This window comes from Montipora capricornis, chromosome 3 (assembly GCF_036669925.1).
Source record: "Montipora capricornis isolate CH-2021 chromosome 3, ASM3666992v2, whole genome shotgun sequence".
Classification (NCBI taxonomy): Eukaryota; Metazoa; Cnidaria; class Anthozoa; order Scleractinia; family Acroporidae; genus Montipora; species Montipora capricornis.
Genome location: NC_090885.1, coordinates 62,800,363 through 62,824,619, shown reverse-complemented (window position 1 = coordinate 62,824,619; position 24,257 = coordinate 62,800,363). Strand labels below are relative to the sequence as shown.

Below are 24,257 nucleotides of genomic sequence, written 5' to 3'. Positions count from 1 at the left end.
AATTCTGTGGATAACAGAGATAGAACTTCCTTCCTTCCAGTAGAGAGGCCATTGCATCGCGTTGCCCGACCTTTAATTATGTAAAGTTATGGTAAATTGCAACATTCTACATATTTTCTCAGACGCATTCTCTGCGAAGCGAAGAGGCTTTCTTGTTGTCGGAGCTTGTCAATGGTGACGTCACGAGGTAATTTAATTTCAGCCAATCAGTATTTTGCGTCCAAAATTTGGACGCGACATTCAAAATACAAAGCCATGCGGGCAGGCCCTCATTCTACCCCCAACCCCAGTCCCTCAGAGGGCCTGCTCGCAGGCTATTTCGCGCTAAAAGATCTCTCCCACTCTCCCCCAACCCCAACAGCAAGAAGCGACTACGAACGGGCAACACGAACGGAAGTTGTTTGATATTGGGTAACGAAGTATCATTTCTAGGAGGGTACCCTAACAATTATTCGCCGAAAGTCGAGGTGATTATCGGTGAAAAAAAAAAGGCAGAGACGAAGTCGAGGTTTTCACCGATCCGGAGGCGAATAATTGTTAAAATTGTTTTAGTATAATTACCTTGATGATTATTTAGAAAATATGCATTTTATTTAAAACAATTAATTTCTTCGACTGTCAACTCGACAAAATGGCTTGCGGCCAGGTGATTATCGCGTAATAATCACCTCAAGTGCAACCAATTAGCGCAGAGGATTTTCATTAATCCCCTAGTGTAATTATACTAATTGTTATTAGTGGAAAACGGCAGAGATGTTCATTGATGCATAGGACGGGGTCGCACGGACTGTTTGAATTATTTTTCAACAATTGTAAGTGATGGGCATTCGGAGCAATTTTCGAGTCAGTCTCGTCATTATTATCGTAATCAATTTCCTTGTAAGCACTACATCTCGTTTCTCGGGCCCATAGACTCTTCTTCGAAACGGTAACGCAATGGTCTGCCCGTGATTTTTACATTTTCAAACGAAAGAAAAGAGTTGTATAGCCCACTATGAAGGTTTGAAAATTTGTATATATTTCTGATACTGTGACAATTAATGACCTTATTGTATTGCGAGAAAAGCGAAAAAATATCAGTTGTCTTCCCAGAAGTCGTTTTAAGGTGCTTAATAGTGTATGGATTCAGTACCCACTTAACAAAAAGAAACGTGCCTGATTTTAGGCTCCACAATACAGTACTAGTCAACCTGGACGCAAGGCCTTAATTTCTCATGGAAAAAGCAACTTTTTGGTTAACTTTCGTTAAAATGTAATTTGATATATTGTCGAATTTATACACTCACAAAAAAATTCTCTTATGTTGACACGTCACGGTCGAGCAACATTTCCTAATTCAAAAACGGTTCGGTCGTTTTCATTTTCTTATTATTGAGACAAATGACACTAAATAATAACATATTAACAGCAAGTTAATACGCCTGTGTAGCACATGCTTAAGTTTTTAACCTTTCCTTTGTGGGAATTGTGGGAATTGGAGTCGCTCGTTAAACCTCACTTTCACGGAACTTTCTGTCTTTCTTTCATGGAACTTTGATGGAACTTCCGGTTTGGCCATAGCGGCACCGCAAGTTCGGCCATGTATGCACTCTGCTGTAAAGTGAAGATACTTTTTTATGTCATTTTGATTGTCTATCTCTGTTACGATTTCTGGTCGGATTGGTATCATTTTAAAGTTCTGTACAAGGAAAAGAAGTTTTCAGGGATTTCGATGCAAACAAATCGAACAACTCTCCTCGCTGTCGAGGTGTCCTTTGGGATAAGTTGTGTCACAGCAACGTTGTTAAACATTTTCATGATTTGGACATATGGATACTATGCTACGTTTCATTGGTATTGCCTAAACCATTTAGATTACGGTCCCGTTGGGTACTCAGATGGCGAGGTTTCGCTGCCCCAAAATCGTCGAAGTGATGAGAAGTGCAATCCCAAATTTATCACACTTGAATTGCGCCTGTCGGTTCTGGAACTCCTTTTCAAGGATGACATTCAAAGTGGAATACTGTTCTGGATTTATAAGACGCAACCTTCAGTCACAATCAAACCCGACTGGATGTCGATCGGCTTCTCAGTATGCAGCATTGTTGCACATTCGAAGCTGGCCCTTTGTTTCATCACTAAGTTTTGTGGATGTGGTGAAGGGGAAGGACCCTGTTACGCTGACTTGTGCAGTGACAAGATGTTTATCTGTCTCTTTGGGCTGATAGGCTCGATACTGTGTTTGGTTCTTACTGTTGTATACTTGGTCAATGCACTGAACCCAGTTTAAAAAGCAAATGGCAACGAAAAGGAGGGCCTCTATTCTCGAAAACCAGTTTTAGCAGGCGGAACTTTGAAGAACCTGAAGTAATTACACGTAGGAATATATAACCTGGGGCCCGTTTCTCGAAAGTCCCGAAAAGCCATTTGTGAAACTGCCAACCGCTTGTTTTGGAAAGCCGATCTTTTAACATGTTTTCAAGGTAAATAAAAGACTGAGAAGTTTGACGACTTAAATCCTTTCCGTTCTTGAGATACAAAGGGAATTGTGTCACCCGAAAATGGTCCGTAAAGTTTCAGGACTTTCGAGAAACTGGCCCCAGAACTCGATCTTCATTAAAACCTTGAATAAGGACATTTTGATTTTGAGGACATGGATGCTATCAACGTCAATCTTCGCCTTTGTCACTCTAGTACTGGTTGCTTCTATGAATGGAACACTTCACAAATTCTTGAAGAAAAACAGTGCTCGTTGAGTCAGCATTTCCCGGGTATATAATATCAATCCAACGTTGTGGCAGAAGCCCTCAAACACTATCTTTTATCCACTATGGTTACATCAAGGCAATTAGGAAAATGTGGAAGTGAGCAAATTCTCAATGTGGGATTCAGTACAGCATATTTTGTGTTAAGTTCTGCTGATAGAATCATCATTACACAATTTCGCTAACGTTCCCGGGAGACAAACTAGCTTTCCTGGAAGTAGTGCATTAATAAACAAATTAACGAAGCAAATACCTTAGGTAATTTCGAGTTATAAGTCAAGGTCTCGAATTATAAGTTGAGATCTCGAGATATAAGTAGCGAGATTTTGAGTTGCCGGTCAGCATCTAATAAAAGAAAATTGATAAAAAAATATGCCAACCAATAGATGACCCTTTCGAGCCACGGTAAGTCGATAGGTATTAGATGATCTCAAGAAATAACTGAAATAAGCTGCTTGATGGCAATCATCGTCGGAGACCCAGGGGCAGTCAGTCGGGATGGGGACGAGCAAATCATGAGCAAAATCGGGACCGGCTTTAAATCTCGCCTTACTTGAAAACCTCACGCCAGTCCCTATTTTGCCCATTATTTTCTCGTCCCGTCCCGACTGACTGCCCCTGGGTCTCTGAGGATGGTCGGAGATGGAAATCACGCCATTTGTTTCACAACGGTCATGTACAATATTTTTTCATCAATCCTGTGAGAAACCAGCTGTCCCTTCCTGAATATTGTCAGAGAGAACTGAGGTAGGGTTCAACCGCCTCAGGTTGATCACATATCTGTCCCCTGAACTCCGTCAGTTTTCACAACTCCTCTGTAGCCCAATCATACCCCATCAGGACTATGATTGGGCTACAGGACTAAAATAAGTTGCTACGACCGTTCCTATGATTTCGCACTAAGTGAATACGACGTTCTTGTACCAGGTACGTTACCCTGGTAGCCGGGCAAAACATCAATCGAGATTACAAAACATTTCGTAGTTTCTTTTTCTCCTTGACACCTTTGCAAAATTTGAGGCCGTAAATCTACACCTGCGATCTTCAGTCCAAGCATTACAATCGTGCTGATCCCGTGCAAAAACTTTGATTTCATCGAGTTTTCGTTTTCAAATTTCTTTATCTCCCTCCAACAAAATGGACCTTTTTTTTCTGCTACCTCATTAACTTACGAATGAAACATGCTACACAATCTTTTGTTTTTTGCAACTGCAGAAAATACATTATTTCACTGTCTCTTCTCCTTTCTCTGCGGATAGAACAGCCTACACTATCTTTCATTTGCTGCTGCTGCTGCATAAAATACATCGTTTCACGATTTGCCGTTTCTTCTCGTGATGTCAAGCAGTGTTTGCTCTTTTGTACCATCCTAACCTCCACACTAGACTGAATCAAATAAACGCGGAAATTGTCAATTTTTATCTGATATCCTGGGCGCCACCGTTTGGGAATATTCGGAATAGGAATGAATGGACTATTTGGCACACGCGTTCTTTCGGCACTGTGCCCCTGATAGCTGAATGAACAGTAAAAACAGAACACGTTTGGAACGGAATACAAAAAAGTTGGCTCTCTTTGGAGATTATTTGGGGCGAAGATTGCACGCGCCCAACAAATTCCCGACAAAGCATGGGCGTAGCCAGGATTTTTCAAAGGGGGGGTCACACTCTGTCAAACAGAGGGTACTCGCGTTTTCGCAACCTGAATATTGTGGGTTGTTTGAGTAAAAAACGGCTTACAAAGGGGGGTCACCGGCACCCCAGGACCCCCCCTAGCTACGCCCTTGCGACAAAGTCGCTTGCACACTATTCTGAGTTTAGTTCTCAGATCGCCTTTGCAAAAACCATTACCTCTTTGTTTGGGAAATATTTAGTCCCAAAAGAATGCACCCTTATTCCATCACGTTATTCTAGAATTAAAGTGCATGTGTATTTTTCTTTAAAACTGGGCTAAAAAAAGTAGGAAAATTCAATGTGCTTTTAAACACGAAGACTTACTACAGGAGAGACGATATCTCGGATACTTATGCATAAAAAGCTTTGTGAAAATATCCGATCGCGGTTTTGAGCAATCCTTCTTCAACATGCAGTCTGTGAAAATTGTGAATTTTCTTGTGTCTTTGAAATCCTCAGTTATTTTACCCAATGTAACGATGATTTCACGAGGGCTACATTTTAGAAAACCCGGCTACTATAATCATTAATTTATGGGAGATGTGTGCTCGCCGCTTCCTGCAGTTCAGCAGTGGTCTTTGAGAAAAAATGTTGCCATCGCAACCACCGGAGCTCCAGTGGGAACTTGTGGGAAATCACCACATGAACCAGCAATGTCAAAATGCGAGTAGCAAACGGGACGTTCTGAATCAATACCGTGCTAGAATAAAGAGAAGAAAAAGAGGAAGTGACTCGGCTAACTTTCGGAATTCTGCTTGCAAAGCATCTAGAGAGAACCACTGGCACTTTAGACACCTAATAATCTCTCAGTTTTTGATGGCTAATATTTCGCAAACTATCAAAATGCTAAAGCTTAAAATTGGAGAAATAGCTTCGTTCTTTAAGTATACTTTTTCACTTTTGTTGTCAATTTGTAAATGGTAAAGCCTGGTTTTCACTAGCGACGCAAGCCGGCACAAGAGCACTTAGAGTGATTTTCAATTGAATGTCGAAAGTAATTAGCGAATTGCTTTGGTTTTGCATTAGAGCGAGTTTCAATTGAGTGTCGTAAAACCAAAACCAAAGTAATTACTTTGGCCAATCAAAAAGGACTGAGACAATCCCGCAAACCAATCAAAACTCGAAGTAATTACACGTAGCCGACACAAAGCGCGGGAAAATGTGCACGCGCGAGCCACGATTGGTTTTGGTTTCACTTCTGATTGGTTGCGCGAGTACTTTGAACCAATCACTGAGTGAAGTAATCATAAACCAAAGTAATTATCTAATTACTTTCGACACTCGATTGAAAACCGCTCTACTTCATTCATAGATTGGTTCAAAGTTCTCACGCCAATTTTTCAACCAATCAGAAGTGAAACCAAAACCAATTCGTGGCTCGTGCGTGCACATTTTCCCGCGCTTTGTGTCGGCTACGAGTAATTAATTCGAGTTTTGATTGATTTACTGGAATGTCTCCGACCTTTTTGATTGGCCAAAATAATTAATTTGGTTTTGGTTTTACGACACTCAATTGAAAACTGCTCTATTTCATGAAACAGGGACCTCACGAAGCAAAAGCACAAGCGGAAGGATTAAATTTTTTCCTTTTCCTTTTGTTTGCACTTATGCTCGCGCTCGCTTGCGTTGCGTGAAAACGGGACGTAAGACAAGCACAAAGCAAGTTGTGACGTTCGTCCAATGAAAAGACCCGTTCCAGATTCCACTCGCAGCGCCGCGCTGTAAGAGAGAACATGGAATTTGTGGGTGCTTACCATTAGGCCAAATAATCCGGATGGAATGATCGTTGCATAAAGGTAAGCGATTTTCTGAATTTAATGACCAACCGGATGAGAATTGCGCTTACCATTTCCTACACAGCATTCCATCCCGCATATTTTACTCGATCTTGTGAGAAAGGGCTTGGAAACGGAAGGTTCTCGCAAATGGTAAGAGCATTTCGCGAATTCTATTCCGAACGGAAAAAGAGGACTACCTCTGGAGGTTGTCCACAATTTCCGAAAAGATTTTCCGGAAAATTGCCTTTCCATTTGACCTCAAACCGAAATTTCCGGATTTTTTGGCTAAATGGTAAGCACCCTGTGAATGTTTGTCTCTGCGTTGTGGGCTTGTGCTTGCGTTATGGTTCGTTTTCACTTGACACGAATTTCTTGTCTTTGCACTCGTGTCACAAATGGAAACCAGGCTCAAGCGGCTTTCCAAAAACAAGTTCGCACGAAAACGCGCCGAAATATAAACAATAACCCTTGCAGAAAGGAATTCCTTATTGGAAACAACTCTAGAATAACAAGAACCTTGTCTAAGCCCGAAGCTCTGATGAGAAAGGCAGCAGGGAACTGGTGTCCTCTCGGGGTACGACTGGACGGCTGGTTGTTACACTGCAGAACCTCGGCATACTCCGACTTGGCATTCGCAAACTGGTAATCCTGAAAAGAATACCAGCCAATGTTAATTCAGCAGTATTTATCCTGATTCTAATTCGGATTCAGTACCAAACCCTGGATGACAAAGAAAGGCAACGCCTTTGGAAATATTCACTTTACATAAAACCCTCCTTCACCGCTCAATCAGCCTTGCTCTTTTTGGTTTTTATGGTGATTATATTGCTGATTGGATCCTTCTTCAGGATCCGGTGCTTCTGTTCTCTTACGCTGGTCCTTGCTTACACAATTATACCACAAAACACGCCGACAGGCTTACCTCTCTACGAATTGTTGAAATCTCAAAAGGGTCCCCCATGTCGTGTCCAGCTGTCAACCGAACACAAAAGAACAAAAGAATATTTCATGTAGCCGTCTCCCATGGCAATTCATCCAAGCTTGCAACAAACAACATCACACTTTCAAATATCTTGATACCTCAGTTGGTCGAGCCGCAGTGTGCACGGCAAACTCGAGTACCCTTCGCGCCGACATTTCTTCGGCCTTAATCTCTTTGAAAACAATGGTTGACGTTCTTTGTCATAATTGACATTGCAAACAGTTCAAAGGCTCATACAGGAAGTTGAATACAAACCCTCTTGAATTTTTTGAGCAAACTTGGTTCGCGCTGCAGGTCCATTGTCTAACACAATCTAGAAAAAAAAAATCAAAAAATGGCAGCGTAGAGGTGGTGAAGAAGCTTGAACTTTCGACAAGAAAAAAAGAACGTTTAAACTCGCAACGATAACTTTAGGATTAAATTCGAAAATGTGAACATTGAGGCTACACCCCCTTTATCATAGTTTAACATGCACCATGCACCTGATCTATAGGTAACGTAACGCTTTCAGGAAACTACGATGTTGCTCCCCGACCACATCAACTTTTGAACACCCGAATTTGAGCGTTTCGTGCCATTCTTTCACTGCAACTTGAGCGCGACAAAAATTGCTTTACGTTGCTACGCAAACGGGTATTCACAGTGAACCTCACCAAAAATAATGGTATTCCTGAGGAAAAATATCTCTTCGCCTACAGCAAACAAATTCTGTATTTTTCGCCTTGCAATTTCACTTTTAAATGGGCCGCAAAACATAGCCCAGCGTGTTAAGTTAACGAAACTAAAAAGTCTAAGAGTCTATTCCTTTCATGAAACAACGAAAAGAATTGCATTTCTTATCAGTTTCAAAGGATACATGCATAAACTATATTTTTAATGCTATCGAGGCACAAGGACTTTAGCTCTCACCAGCTTGGTCAAAACGATAAATGACTTCTGGTTTTCTGCGAAATTTTAACGTTCCATTAAAAAATAGGCACGCAATGCGTACATGTGTCTACTGCAAAATGTTATAGCCTAACAAGTAATGAGAGCATTGATAGCTTAATAGAATAATTTTTTGATTGTTGTAATTAAAATTATTCACAATGGTTTTGAATAATGGTATTGGCATGACTGGTTCATCGTATTTTCAAGGTAAGGAATTATTTGTTGTCACATTACACACCAGGACGACGACCTCCCAAACCGGTGGAGTCTTGACGTCGACAAACGATGGATTCGTCGTGTCTTCCGGTGTACTTTTCGGCCTTACGGATCCCCTAATTTAAACGATCGCTTATCGATAACCTTAACAATTATTTTCCAGCATAGCTTAGTGTCAAGCTGCGTAAGCGCAGTAGTTACAAAAAGAAACGGACTTCCAAGGAGAAAATGACTAAGCAGGTTAGCTACAGGTGCAAAAAAGATACTTGAAGAAATAACGCAAAAATAATGCTTAAATGATTAATCACTGGGATGGTAAAGATAACTCTGGATTGGACGACTTGATTTTCAAAAGAACGCAACGTACCGAATAGGCAGGCCCCATTGCAATGACAGCGTGACCAGTTAAGGTTGCTATGGTAACAACGTGTGTAGGAACCTTTTCTTCAAGGGCCTGTCAGACAAAAGTAAGCACCGACAAGTGTAAGCAACTGACAAAGATCAAGATTGGTTACCTCATGAAGTCATAAGGCCTGGTGCAGCGGTGAGATCACTCGCCTCCTACCAATGTGGCCCGGATTGCGTTTGTTGCTTCTCTACACGGAGGCCCGTTTCTCGAAAGCTCCAAACCTTTTCGGGTCCTCTTTGAGTGCCGCAATCCTCTCTGTATCTTGAGAACAGAGAGGTGTTAAGCCGTCAAACTTCATAATCATTTTGCTTTTTCTTATCTTGAAAACGTGTCAAAAAAACCAGGGTATCAAAACAAGCGGGTGGGCCCGGGACCGGGCCCGGAAAGTTTTCGGGACTTTCGAGAAACGGTCCCCTCGTGCGAGGGGTTTTCTCCGGGTACTCCGGTTTTCTCATCTCCTCAAAAGCCCAATATTTGATTTGATGTCCGACAGTGTCCCTAATTAGTGCACCAGGGCTAGAAGACTTGACATTTATATAAACTTTACCATCATCGTCATCATCATCATGCGTCTTCATCTAATAAAACCCGGTCAATGAATGAGTACATTTCACCAATGAGCATCCTGCAACCCCCCCCCCCCTTCCCTCACCGCCGTTGCTCTGTATTTACAACCATGACATAACTGCCTCTGTATCTTCAAAGGAACTCTTCTCAAGGCATGAAAGTTTGTTTTATATGGCTTTTCCCTCCCTTGAAAACATGTTTAAAAATCAACCATTGTGAGAAAGGGATAGAAATGTCATGCACCATCTGATGAGCTTTTTAGTACCAAAGTATTTTAGAGCATTTCATGAAATGGGCCCTTGTTAAACACGGAACGAAAAACATTCGTGCAAATGAAAGCGCAAAGAAACACACCGTCGTGTGAACGATCGCAAAAGCACACAAAATTTTTACTCTATTGCACTTGCTTTTGCGCTTGCAGTTGAGTGTGATCCAGGGTAGGGCAAACACAAGCGCATGCAATAACAGTTCCATGCCACCAAAGTTGAAGTTGAAACGGGCATGCGAAGCTTGGAAGCCAGGGCTAGCGGGGGCCTAGCTCCACTTGCCTACGTATCGTGCCTTTCCTGTGTTTGCATTCAAAGTGTGAACACTGCTTGTGTTCGCATTGGTCGTGTGAACGGTACTTTCATGGCCTAGTTCCCAGCAGTCTTCTGTTGCTAATTATTACTTCGACTCACCTCGTGTTTGGAGTTCTCAGATTTTTTTTAAGAAGCCGGCCCATCTCACAAGACCATAATTCACCATGTTTATCACTTTATACAAGTCTCAAGCTAAGCACAAGTGCTCAGCCAATTGGTGTCAGTGTAAATCAAGTCAAATCACTTGGAGAAACTTCAAATCAAATGATGGTCTTTGATAAGAGGGGAAAACCGGAGTACCTGCATGGAGAAAAACCTCTCGAAGCAGATTACAGAACCAACAAAATCAACTCATATGATGTCGCGCTCTGGCATCGATCCCAGGCTGCCAACACTGGTGAATGGTCGGTACTCTCAGGACTGCGCCACCGCTGCTTCCCTTTCATTCACTTACTGGGCTAAAAGCTCGTCATCTTATTACTGTAATAATCAATCATTCGGCAGTACCTTTAACTTCATGTAGTGCAGGGAATCAGCCATGGCCATGCGACCTTCTGCATCGGTGTTACCAACTCTCACTCTCGTCTTAGCAGCTGAAGTAATGATCTCATCAGCAACATAGCCCTCTGGTAAGAAAAAAAAAGTTTTCTTTTCTTCTCTCGAACAAGAAGGTCGTCTAAAACACATTAGGGACTTCAAGATCTACCAACGTGGTCGTCAACGAGAACGCCACAAAACAAGAATATCATTGGTTAAAACGGGAAAAAACATCGTGCCGCACGTGCACGAGATGGACTAATCGCGAATGACATACGACAGTGCAAAGTTGTATTAGAAGTCCTAATTGTCGCGGACGGTCCACATGGACTGGCAAACAAATTGACAGTCCGTATGATATTTCCCGGGCCTAAGTCCTACGAAGGAGGTGGATTTTTAGAATCCTTGTGCGTACCGACGTGCTATTTCATGGTCTGTTGGTAAATGAAACTTGAAAATCTTTGAGGGACAAAATACCGTCTTGCCGCCTCGGGTAGCAAGCAATAAATAAAATATTTGTATCCATTCATCGAATTTTCACAAACACGATGTTTGACTTTCGAAAGTCAACTAGTTACGCTTCAGACACTCAAATAGGCAAGGTTAACGGAGAAACAAAGAACCAAAATTCACTTGATACGTTTGTGAGCTAACGCAAGGTCGAGGTGCAGCTCACAACACTCAAGTCAACTTTGTCAGCCACGGCAGAACTCGCTTTAGCCTCTTTTTGAAAGCGTATAAAATACGGTGAAACCTTCATTCAAAGGACACCCTCAGGACCAGCCGGGGAAGGTGTTCCCTGAATAGAGGTTGGGTTGGATACAAAGACTAGTATGAACATTTTTCCGGGACCAAATTCTGTGTCCACTGAATGGAGGTGTTCCCTGAATAGAGGTGTACCCAGGGAGAGGCTCCACGGTAGCAAATTTTTTATGAGTAGTAACAACTTGAACATTTCATATAGATAAAACCAATTTTCAGAAAACTATGCCCTTGGACTTTCGGAGAATGGAGTGAATTCAACATGGTCTATACAGTGTTTTTATACCTGACATCAGGCGGCCATGTTGGTGTCCCCAACTAATCCTTCGGGAATTGAGCTCTATTATCATGCACACGTTTTCTTTTGTTTCGGCCGGGTGGAAAAACAAGGTTACTGCTCACGTGAACGAAAACATTCTATATAATTTTATGTCATTGCTACCTGCTCCAACACTGTTCCGAACCATAGCCATGGTGCCAAGAACTTTGATTCCTTTTGGCTTCAGTCTTGCCAGAGTCTAAGCGGCAAACAATGAAATGAGTGATTCACAATTAGCCCGTTGGCCCTTGAGGGCGAAGGGTCTAATTGTTTTAGTATACTCACCCAACTAGTCGGACAGAAAACGCAATAACAGAGAGCTTTAGATTCTAGGACGAGGACGACTACGAGTACGAGATTTTCTCAAACAACAACAGTGAGCGCGCGCAAACCAGCATCATTTTGGCGGGAAAAACGTGATACCGTAGTCATTTTAGTACGTGGTTTTACAAAAATTAAAATGCAGGATTTGGATTAGTCCACTAGTTGGGTCGTATTAATTACCGATTGGTGTCCACGCTACCAAGTTTAATGGGAAAACCCGTCACGGGGCTCTTCTTGAACTGTCACAGGATCAAAGCATTGCGCATCGAACACAATAAAGTTGTTTACTTTACTTCATTTATTCATTTGCAGGAAAAAAAAAGATAAAAACAGTTTTAACTACATTGCACAGATAAAAAGTTAAAGGATTTGAAGTAACATTTATGTACCCAATTCAGACAGTTAATCTAAAACTGCTCTAATGTGTCGTTCACATTTAAATGATATGGAAATACCTGGAACAAAGCATTTGATTCCTAAACGATTCCATGCAAGGTTTGAATTGGGTACAACATTGAGTTAGCCGAATTGGTCTATGGAGCGTTTTCACATGACGTCACGGCGGCAAAGAAATGGCGGCCATGATGGTGTACCAAACTAATCCTCCGGGAATTTAACTCTATTTTTATCCAAATACTTTCTTTGTTTCAGAAAACCAATATGGCTGCTGGTCACGTGAGTGAAAACGCTCTATGACGTTACTGCCATTATAATAATTTTAAACGGTTAGGGACTGGCTTTTGAAATGACACACCTTTTTTAACCAATGAAAAGCAAACTGACACGCGTGTAATTTTCCTACACAGTGAGAAAAAACCGCAATTTATCAGTGAGTGAAGACAACAAAAAAAAAGAAGAAGATACCTGAAAGAATCCTGCAACTGCTGCTGCACCACATTTGTCCCTTTTAAAGGAAAACGAAAAAAATATTAAAGAGCCAGTATCACGTTAACTGAATAGAGTGTAATGTGAAGCGCCCGATTTCTATCCCATATGAATCATGTGAGGGTTAGCCCTACTGATGGAAATGGGCCCACACAAGGACAGAGAAAAACTCTGATCAGGGTGGAAAATGAACTTTTTTCCTTGTACTTGTACATGTTCATTGCCGTGACTTTGACATCTTCAGTTCCCACGGCCTGCTCCCGTCCTACCTTGTAGCTCAGTCGGTAGAGCGGCGGAGATCTGGCCCGAAGGTCGTGGGTTCCAGTCATTTCCCACCCTGGTCAGAGTTTTTCTCTGTCCTTGTGTGGGCCCATTTCTATCGGTAGGGCTAACGCTAACATGGTTCATATGGGATAGAAATCGGGCGCTTCACATTACACTCTATTCAGTTAACTCTGTTTAAAATATAAGTGCTACACGGCCGGCGTTTGTATAAACGTAACCTTTCCTTGTACAGTATCACGTTAGTCTCCTTTGCAGCCGCTTTTGGGACGTCACGGAATTTCCCCTTTCTTGAGAGCGCTGCGTTGGAGACTTGTGTCACGCTGTTTTGGTCTTATTTTAGTAGCAATAAAACATCTTTGAATTAAGTGACACCAAAAACTAATGTTCTGGTTTGATCACCTTCTCAAAGGCGGGTCCACTAAAGCCCCACGTGTCCCGGGGTAGGATGGGGGGGGGGGGGGGGGGAAGGGGGGTCGGGGTTTACTTTGACTGGTGCATAACTATGATGAGGACGATGACAGAAAGAAAGGTCAATATTTTGGCGAGGATACAGAAGCTGTGTTTTTTAAAACGTCCTCAGAAGTTTCGTATCAAGAAAACATCCTTCAAAAGTTCATTTGATATCATTCATCTCCTTGGGTTATAGGAATGTTCATTCTACCTGTGAACTTACGTGTTTTACCAAGTTTTAACTTCGATTAATCGCGATTATGACCGTTCGGTTTTTGCATATCTTTCCCATTAATTGTGCCCTCAGTGAGTTATATATTGTGAAATCAGAATCCAGAACTCTTAGACGTTTCAGTGACGTTTGCTGTTCGTGCAATGAAACTTTTGCCCTTCTACCACCCCTTGAGAATTTCCAAATAAGGGAAACCATGTGCGACATTCTCATTATCACATTCTCAAAAGTCTATTGACCTGATTTGTCCAAAAACTTGAAAATACAAAATCTAATTTGACATGGCCTCTTTAAGGCCGCCTGCCAACGAAAAGAAGGATTCATCAGCAGAAAATAAATGTGGTAACGAATGACTATGGCAATATGTTACCTGCTCATCCCAGCCATAACTCCACCGGCCTTAACATCGGCACCCCCAGTATCATAGGTAACACCCTGTAGTAAAATCAGATGAGATGAGATCTATCCAATAGTAAAAACCAAGAAATGAAAGCTATGAATGTGAAAGAGACGATACCTTTTTTGATCAAGAAAAATCAAGAAATAAAATTATTGTTTGGAACTTCGATTCGTACAAAGCTAATCCTAGCTACTGCCATAGAGCAAATTTTATTTTAAGGAAGATGACGCACTCAGGGGATTTTACGTGTGGGCCTAATTCACTCACTCTTCACTTTACAATCCATTTGTGCTTAAATTGTGTGCAATTTTTTTTTCCAAAAAACCTTCAAATTTTTCTTTCGCAAATGACGGGTAGTTACATTTGTGTAAGAAAGACTGAGACTTCAAATGAATTAAAGCACATTAGAAAAGCAAGAGGATAAATAAGTTAAAGTTCCTCCGATGACAAAAGGCCACATGATCCTCTGACTGGATCCTCAGTGACACGGAATTTGTGTTTTGTCAAAAAAGGAAGAGCATGCAGATCTATGCAGTGGTTACGGCGTACTTACAGTACCTTTCCCACAAGAAGGATAGTTTTTGTGATTTCCCCTTCTCCAACATACTCCAGGTTGATCACTCTGCCAGTATGTCTGTCAACAGCTATTGTTAAAGATTGACACTCAAATTCTTACAGAATTAAATAATGAATTATATCTTATGAGAGGAAAGCCTATACTTCCACGTTGGGCACAGGGGACAGGACTGGCACACTGGTGGGGCCACTCGCTCCCCACCAATGTGTCCAGAGCTCGATTCTTGGACTAGGCGTCACATGTGCAATGTGGGTTGAGTTTGTTGGTTCTCTACATTGGAACTAAGTCAATATTAATTCAACATCTATGGCTTACATGGAGACAGTCACCCAAAAACTATAACGATCACCTGCTGCCCTGTTAACAGGGTGCACCGCTGTGCAAGACGAACAGAACCTGTCCTTGCTACATCTTCCTGTCTCCTTTTGCATCCTGTTAGCAAATGGCACATTCCTATATACTAGACAGCTTGCCTGTTGGTACTGTAACATCTGGGTAAAGAGTGGTTGCCATACAGTATATACACCTACCTCTTGAACACCTGTTCACAGCTTCATACAGGGGGTATTTCGTTTCAAACTCTTTCACATCTTTTACAACTGTGACCTGGCATAATTTATCACATAACTAATTGTTAAAAAATGAGCTTTAAGTATAGCAATCCCTAGTTCAATATTGGGAAATTTCATAAGAGAAGAGAGAAAAGAGAAAATAAAATCTTGAGTGGATTTGAATTAGCATTAAACACTTTACGCTGTATTTCAATATTAACAGTCGCAACAAAATTCAAGATATTTTCTTCAACATCCGGCTTGCAAGATGATGTCAGCATTTAAAAAAACATGGCTACTCACAAGAAATGTTAAGACGTCTACACCAGTAAGAATGATGCTTTTTTTTTTAAGTTTGAAAGAAAGATTTCTTCCAGAGAGAAGGTGCAGACGAAGAAAAAGCCAGATCCCATTAAGTGTCCTTGGTATTGATTGAAGAGAGCATTATTTTTATAATTAATCAATAATTCATGAAGGTGACTGCAGGAAACCCCTTCTTGTACACTTTAAATGTTACCTAAGATGATAATGCGTACCTAAAGTAGAGAATAACTGTTTCATAATCTAGATAATGTAATAGAATACTAATTTTGGTAACATCAACCTACATGTACAGGTGTAGAATGTCACTCATTCTTATGAAAAGTACAATACAATATTCACTTGGAGCTGTATGGGATTTATGATGGCTCTCCCAACTCCCCATAGCAAATAGTAATACTCAAATCTCATGCTTATATAGACTATCATGAACAACTTTGGATGAGGGCAAAGTGGGCATAATACTGTACTACTTCAACTGATGCCTTACCACAACCATAACAAAACCACACCCCCTATTTTGAAACTTAAGAGTGCATTCAATTCAACCCTATTCTGAAATAAAAATCAGACTGTGGAGTGATGATTTAAAACGGTACGATGTATGTCTGATATTTTGACGCAACAAGCTTAAGGATAATAAAGATATGTTTAAAATAGCATTTTAGCAGGTGTTAAACAATGTTAACATGAATCTCCGTAAAGAAGAACGATTTCTAACTACTAATCCACATGTTCCTAAATTCCAGAATACGGTCAGTCAAATGCACCTTTTTAAATCTCCCCTCAAATCCCTTTTTTAATGAATTTGAAACACAAATCAACAAAAAAAGCTGGTTCAGGTATTTCAAGACCAGTCCAAACACTTGCTCACTTTTACTGGTGAGGAATCTCCAAACAGCTCGGTGATGTACTCCTCCACGCGTGGGGCTGCCATTCTTTCAGGATCAGATCCCCCAACGTCTTGGCAAACAAACCTTTCATTAAAATAATGCCAGTTTGTGATCAAGGGTACTGATCAAGGGTACTGAGGGGCTGCCGCGCTATACCTAACCATCGTTACTGCTAACGAATGGAATTATTTTCGTATTATTGGGGTTAATTAATGCAGAGGAATGATGTAGGACATGCAATGTTGAGTGTACAGCTTCTTTGACGTGCTCACTCTTCTTCCGATGTACATGTATTTATAAATAGAATTATAATAACATAATAATATTATTTGCAATAAAAATTGTCAAGTACTTGTGAAGAATTTAAATTTCGTGGCTGGTATGATGCGGTATTTCGTCTCGGCCAAGAGGCTCATCAGATACTTTTCGAATTCCAGCAAACTCGTTGAGCATCGCGCTCAAAGTCCCGTTCACGAAGTCAAGATGTTAGCAGTCTGGCCTTCTATCGCAGAAGGATTCCCAACCGCAAAGTTCACGAGTTATATGCAAGTAAAAGAAAAATCTCACCTTCCAGAATCAATAGCAGTGACATAATCCACCTTTTGATTCTGAAAACATAAAGAGAACAGACTTAAAATGAATAAATGTGTTTCTACAGTAACTGTATAATCTTCTTATAAATATTTAACATCATACTTGTAGGGTACATGTACAAATGTCGTTTTAAAAGGACTTAAACCTCACAAGCTGGGCAAAAGCATTATGAATCCTAACATAATTCTTTTTATTATGTACAAGTATAATAAGAAATCAGTGCTTGAAATTAGTTGTCATCTGGTCGTCCCAGAAGACCAGAAAGTTTACCGGGCAACAAGAGTTTAGTAAGAAGAGAAAAAAAAAACCATGAAGAAATATAACAAATTACATAAGCAGCAACCGATTCACTAGTCAGTTTTCTGTTGTCAACGTGCGATAGTAGTGGGACAGTAGTATGTGATTAAGTTATAATTACAGTATTTTTGCCCCAGCTGAGCATTTTCTCATGTTTTGAATATCTGTGGCTTATACAAAACGTTGTCAAATAGGAAAATGCAAGACAATATTTCAAACATACAGGCAATGAAGATCAAAGATTCCTGACCATTACTTAAACCCATGCTTCATCACAAAAATCACAGGCAAACACTAAAAACTACGAGATACTCAAGCTCCACCGCCATGTGATTGCATCTCAACACAGAGCATACGTGCCAACTCTCCCGGATTATCCGGGAGTCTCCCGGATACGGAACGAATCTCCCGGTCTCCCGTACGGGTCATTAAATCTCCCGGATAAAAACGACTCTGAACCTTTCACAGACGTTTCTCCATTGCATCCCCACAGTTTAAAAAAAATCGATTTTATCGATTTTTCTAACTCGTTTCATTGTTTCTTAATGCATTTCTTCATCTCTGAGTTTAAACACACGTTAATAGAACTAGACAAACAAAATGGCTTCCTTTAGCTATCATAGCCATATAACCGATTGTTTGATTGGATCTCCGATTAACCAATAAAAATTATTGACATAAGTACCCTGTTTTCCCGCAAATTCACAATGACGGCAGAATATTCGGGTATTCTGAAGGAGCTGCTGGGGGATGGGTGAGTGCGTTTTTGGGGGGAGAAGAGGGGGAGGGGTGGGGAGCCCAGAAGGAAAAAATCTCCAGATTTTAGATCTCCATAGGTTGGCATCTCTGACAGAGTGCAACTAAAACCCTATAACTCGTCAACAGGGGCCCCCTTGGGGCTTAAAGGTTAACAAAATGTACGTCCACTCAAAGACAATGTCCCTGTTAACTTCCAGGAATATCCATCGATCATCTTGTGTTTTCGTTGCTGTAGCCGTGTAGCGTGAGACCATGGGCGCAAGTGTCTAGTATCACCCAAACCTCTTTATTTAAAATGATATGGATCATATTAAGGGGAAAAAACTTGATAGTTTTGTTATTTCTGGGGCACTGACAATTTTTTAGTTGCTCAAAGTTACCAGCTGCTCTACTACAGTAAAACTTTTTACTCCCAATGGCCAATAGACCTCTTTACAGTTGTGTGCTTAGTTACCTGGCCTTTAAATGAAAGTGAGGCTGGTGTTGACCTTGTTATGATACAGACCTCCCTCCCTTTCGTATGTTAATGATGTTGTTGTCATTCTAATTAGTAACAATTTACATAAGAAAGGCAGTGAGGTTTCTATCAAAACAAGGGCATAGGTCAACTCCAGCCTCACTGTCATTCATAGGCGAGGTAACTAAGCACACAATTGTAAAATGGACTATTATAAAGGATTTCACTATCTGTCTAAGGCCAGAGGATTTTACTCTGTCTATTGCCAGTAAGACTCGTCAATGGGGGGCCCCTTAGGGCTAAAAGGATTCATCACAGGGAGTTTCCTAGTGGGCTACCAATGATTTATCAGGGCAACCTAATTCACAGGGTTGGTGGCCTGGCATTTGAAACAGGGACAATACGGATTTTTTTTTGTTTTAATTTCGAGCACAGCAACTTACCTTATCATGAACCACTACTCCAAGCTGATCTACTTTTTGTTGCTTCTCTGGAAACGCCTCTCTCAGTTCAAGTGGCTATTTTCAAGAATTTATCAAAACTAAATTTTAGCCAATTAAGACAACTGTAGTGGAACCGAATAAAATATGAGTCTGATGCATTCACAAAATTAACACTGATCCCTTAAGATAGAACAAAAAGTTAGTATAGTAAATTTGTTACTCTTTCAAAAGGACAATGAACACATTAACCCAACTTAATTGCTGCTTACTCACCACATAGAGTTCATGAAGAGCCCCAAGCAATGAAACAGACCATGCATTTGGAAAGGTTTTGCCCGGGATAGTAACCAAGAGTGGAGATTTACTGCCAGCCTTTAAAGCCCTGAGCGAAATGTTTATGATAAGAAATAATACATTATAAAGCATTTAATTTAGCCTGCATGGCAGGCATTGAAAGGGGAGGGAAAACAGGAGGGGATTGGGGAGAGGGGAATAAACACTTGCAATAAAATCCCCTTAATTGTTTTCATTTCTGCGGCCGCTGGCGGCCACAAAATTTCGATTTGTGAGAATTCCAGCACGAAACGTAAAGCCTAGTTTTCATGTCGCGAAAATCGCAGACTATCGAAGATTTCGCAGTTTCACAACCCTTCAGATTTTCCCCACATATTGGAAAATCGCCAGACGCTTGTCCAAGATTCTCCTGATGGTGACTTGGGTGGAAAATGTAAAGTGCGCCAAAAATTGAAACTTGCTATTTAGGGGATTGCAGGGTTTGTGCTGGATTTTGTCTATAAAATTCCAGGAGTATTCAAGGAGTTTTCAAGAGCCAGAAATTGAATTTTCAAGGAGTCTTTTATAAGAATATTTCTATACCATACATAGTGTTTCAGTGTTTTCTTTGCTGAAAAAGCCTATCTTGATATTCCTTAATTACCACATCCTGCAAGTTAAGTGCATGCATGGGCATTTTAATTTTAGGTTTTAATATGTTTCCCTAAGAGTCAATTTTGGGCTCAGATTTTTGAAATGTCTCTTTTAACTTAGCATGATGCAATCTCAACAATTTTCACCCAAGCAAATATTCAACGAGTTTTCAAGCAGTTTTCCGCAAAATCCTCAATTTTCAAGCGCCCTTAAATTCCAGGGCTTTTCAAGGAGTTGCACGAACCCTGGGATTGGTAGCGAGCTAAAACCATCGCCGACGCCCGGGCGTCGACGTCCTGGAAAGTACAAATTTGAGTTTTCATAATTATGTCGGGAATGGTCGCCGACGATCGCAAAAATCTGGGACACCTCCGTAAGTGAGTGAGTGAGTGAGTGAGTTTATAAAAGCAGAAACCTTGTCTAAAAGTCAGCGCATTGCTATAGATCAACTGTCTTTGAACTAGATCAAAATGAGCACGACGGGAAATAAAAATTGTCGAGTTTTTGCAAGGCCAAATATTTACAAATTAATTTATTGTGAGCTAACAGCGCTAGGAATCTGAAACTTTGCATACAATTCAGCGCATTGCTTTAGATTAACTGTGCTAAGTTTGAACAGGAGCGGATGAATACAAAGCGTAATAAAAAATCTCGAAGTTTTGCGACGTAGAAAATTCAAAAATTTGTTTTTCGTAAATTATTAAAAAGCCTTAGCAATCTGAAACTCTGCATACAATTCAGCGCATTGCTATAAATTAAGGACGTTCGCGCGAAAATCTTTCCACATTGAAACTTGTTTCATTTCTCGCCTGAAGTTAGGTCATAAATTACTTACTCCAAAAATGAAAAAAAATGGGGGGTCACCGACTTTGTTTAGGAGAAAAAAGCCAAGGGAAAATGCCCTAATTTCGATAGATAGTTCATCATAACGGGATGTAGCCTCGTCTAGCTAGTCATCCGTCGAAAATCATAAAAATAATATGTTAGATTGAAGGTTTCTCATGGTTTCTGTGCATAGAAATATAGGAGTGGGTTTTTTAGATAATTACATGCCGCTGGGGATGTCGTAAACAGTAGAGTTTATAAACGTTAAAAGCGTTTTCGCAAGCGCTACCCGTTGTAACTACTTCCGGAACTCAGGACACAAGGAAAGAAAAATTTTAAAAAAGATAACTTCTGACATTGTGATTTTTTCATTTCATTATATTTTGTAGATTTTTAAGAAGAGCAAGTGATTTGTGTCTTAAAAAATAGGGGTCACCGATGATCTAAACGAGTAAAATCGATGTGATGTTGCGAATCTCTTGAAAAACTTAGTTTGTCACGATTTTGCGTGACCTGTCGGGGAAGGACTGGAACCCAAGACAGGATCGATCGATGAAAGGTTTTTGTGTAAAAAAATAAAAATTCTCGAGCATAGCAACGAAGTTTCAAGGAGGCATTATCTTTATCTCTCCATTGCCGTCTTTCTCATCTTCTGGAGTGTGGTTTTTGTGAAATATAATCTCTGGCTGTTTCCTCATAGGTTCGCGCGTGGATGAGGAAGACAAGATAATTCTCCTCTATTTTCATGAAAGTAAAGGAAAAGAACTTCAAAAGCATGCATTCACTTTGAACTAAGAACTTCGTATCGTAATCAAAACAATTTAAAAAACCATACTCATTAAATTTACGCAACGGTCGCTGACTAAAACTTACCTTCCTTAAGTTTTCAAAACTTTCAACCACCACTCGATTAGCGACCTTTTCCAGACTCCCGGTCCTTTCTCTTTAACGTTTCATGATGAATTGGAAATTAATGTGCCATTCTTTAGCCAACCTGGTAATTTTTCCAGGCGTTTTTGTCGCCATAAGATCTTAACTAATGCTTGAAGTAATGCGTGACATATTACAGTCGCGTTACCTGCGCAGTAAAAGTTGCGAACAAACAATCAGCGCGAACGTCCTTAAGTGTGCCAAGTTTGAACAATAGCGCAGCTCAATAGCGCACGAAAAGAACGCGAAATAAAAATGTTCGAATTTTTGCGAGGCCGAAAATTTAATTTCTTGTCAACTAACAGCTATTTGCATACAATTTAGCGCATTGCTGCAGATTAACTGTACAGGAGCGGACGAGGGAAAAATCCCGCTACATTCCGGTGACGTTCAACCCACACAACGCCAAATGATTCTTGTCTCTGCAATGTACAAGGTTAGCACAAGTTTTAGTCGCGTACGGCCAGGTCACGCACTCTTTTCTTTTCAACGATATGCGATTTTGATTGGATATCATTTGACAGCCAGACGTTTTGCAGATGTCTCTAATTTGCATATTTATTAGGGAGCGGGAATGACGTTGCTGTGGGCGCTTCCTTTCCCACTCCCTCGCACTCCCCTCGCTTCGCGCGCGCGCGCTTTCCCTTTCCCTTGCCGTTAATAGCGCCTGCCACGCAGGCTGTATTTAACTTAATTTTCTAATTACTAAAAAACTCCTTCGCTATCCACTAAGCATTGTAGAGATCTTTACCTTACACTGACTCATAAAATTACATGACTTAAAGAGGCTTGGTTATGTTATTTCGGTCTCTGCACTATTGTAGAATGCTTAAAAAGAAGAAACATTGACAAACACTTTACTCAAGATTGTTGTTTCTGAAACTACATGTATTGCCTTCTGTTGCTACAATTTTCGAAAGTCCTGGTAAAGACAGAAATCAATAAGTTTTAAATTCATTGACAAATCCTTTCACATCATCTTCAAGACATGATTAATGATTTAGATTTGACACTGATGATTCCACTGTGATTCTTCCCGTTAAAACAACCATTCCATTATTTGACATTTTTCTCCTACAAAATTTCAAGGAATGTTTTGAGCACATGTCAAATTTGACGAACACCATCCGTTATATTCTATCTTACCGATTGTAAAGGACTGTTCTCATTATTATTAGGTACAGCAGGTATATGAACTGATAGCCTGTGCCCAGCCAGCCAATATCCGTATTTCAGTTTTAAATAAAATTAATAATATTATTCTAGACAGATTAGTTGGCCCCTAGTTTGTGCCTCCTCCCTTCAGCGTCCCTTTCATTATTTCCAGCGTATCACATACCGTTTTATTCCTTTAGCTGCAGCCTCACTGTATCGTCTCACATCATCATAATCTCTGTTCACAGGTCCCGTGGGTGAATGAATCTACAGGTAGGTACAGGAGAAAGGGTAAATTATTTGTGGAAGACTAGCTAATTAGACAGTACTTACAATCAGTACGCACCACAAACGTATCGTTGTACAGGAACAACAATGTTTCCACTCCAACTGCTTCGTCAACCTGTAAACAACATGATTGGAAAGATAAGTTTAAAACACTTGAGCATGACAATAGTTATTTTAAAATACAAGACATTTATTTAAAACAGAAATTAAAATTTTACGAAAGGTAAAACTGGAGGCAATGTTGTGGAGCAAAGGCCAAAAAATGGCCTTTATCTTAGCGATTTGCCATAACCTTGGAAAACGTTGGTCTTAATTACCCAAAGGCAATCTGTTTCAGTCTTGTCCATTTGTGACCATCCATGCTTCATGATCACTTTCCTTTTGTGGTATTTCTTCTATGCTGTTCAACGACTTTATGTGCTTAATTTATCCAATGTTCACTCTACTTTTTGGGTGTCGTGAAATTACATAATTTTGCGTGACATAGCCCCTTTTAAGTTAAGCTCATTAATCACTATGGTGCTGTTTACCGTTGCAGCTTTTAGAATTGGGTCTTTAAGAAACTCCCATGCAGAATCATCCCAGTCGAGATTCTCACAAACAAGAATAAAGCAGTCGAATCCTTCTTGCGTTGGACTACACACAGCAGCCACAGGGCAAGGTTGTCTGAAGAAATCATGACAATAATAATATGCTTTAGCATGAATATGTTAACCTACAATGCATATGTTGTACTCATTAAAAATTAAATTCCGTTTAAATGAGAAGAGAGCCATCCAAAGCATATAAAATATACAGAACATTGAAACATGAATAAATTAACAATTTTATTGTTTTGCCTCACCCTAATTCTAATCACTGGCCCCACCCCAACTCAAAAATTCTGTTAACATTATTAGCTACTGGCAAATGTCTAGCTTTGCATCAAAAATGTTAAATGTACTGTGGCACAGAAGTAAAAGATACGAGTCGTATTATGTATGTACTGTCTTGGCAGTTCGTGTAACACCTTACCAAGTATGCGTTAATAAATATTACTTAAATTACGGAATACACTAACTATTTTGTTCAAATTGTGGTGTTCCAGCAAACACGGAACTTTTCTGCGCAAAGATTCGGAATAGAACCTTTACCTTTAAACCTAGGAAACTGTTAAAATGTAGAGA

General features: G+C 40.4%; 1 protein-coding gene across 2 annotated transcripts in view; it reads right to left on the bottom strand.

Annotated features, from left to right (window-relative positions):
• Positions 1-3,844: 3,844 nt before the first annotated feature.
• LOC138043655 (putative aminopeptidase W07G4.4) overlaps positions 3,845-24,257 on the bottom strand; it is a 31,020-nt gene continuing 10,607 nt past the window's right edge. For both annotated transcript variants that reach the window (XM_068890027.1, XM_068890026.1), the window contains exons 2-19: positions 23,622-23,757; positions 23,150-23,206; positions 22,988-23,070; positions 19,240-19,348; positions 18,967-19,041; positions 16,984-17,024; positions 16,398-16,500; positions 15,182-15,257; positions 14,633-14,718; positions 14,045-14,109; positions 12,687-12,726; positions 11,622-11,697; positions 10,388-10,506; positions 8,691-8,777; positions 7,433-7,490; positions 7,118-7,167; positions 6,712-6,843; positions 3,845-5,117 (exon numbers count right to left, since the gene is read on the bottom strand). In XM_068890027.1, the coding sequence (XP_068746128.1) occupies positions 4,983-5,117; positions 6,712-6,843; positions 7,118-7,167; positions 7,433-7,490; positions 8,691-8,777; positions 10,388-10,506; positions 11,622-11,697; positions 12,687-12,726; positions 14,045-14,109; positions 14,633-14,718; positions 15,182-15,257; positions 16,398-16,500; positions 16,984-17,024; positions 18,967-19,041; positions 19,240-19,348; positions 22,988-23,070; positions 23,150-23,206; positions 23,622-23,757 (1,528 nt within the window). In that variant the 3' untranslated portion in view covers positions 3,845-4,982. The remainder of the gene's footprint in view (positions 5,118-6,711; positions 6,844-7,117; positions 7,168-7,432; positions 7,491-8,690; positions 8,778-10,387; positions 10,507-11,621; positions 11,698-12,686; positions 12,727-14,044; positions 14,110-14,632; positions 14,719-15,181; positions 15,258-16,397; positions 16,501-16,983; positions 17,025-18,966; positions 19,042-19,239; positions 19,349-22,987; positions 23,071-23,149; positions 23,207-23,621; positions 23,758-24,257) is intronic.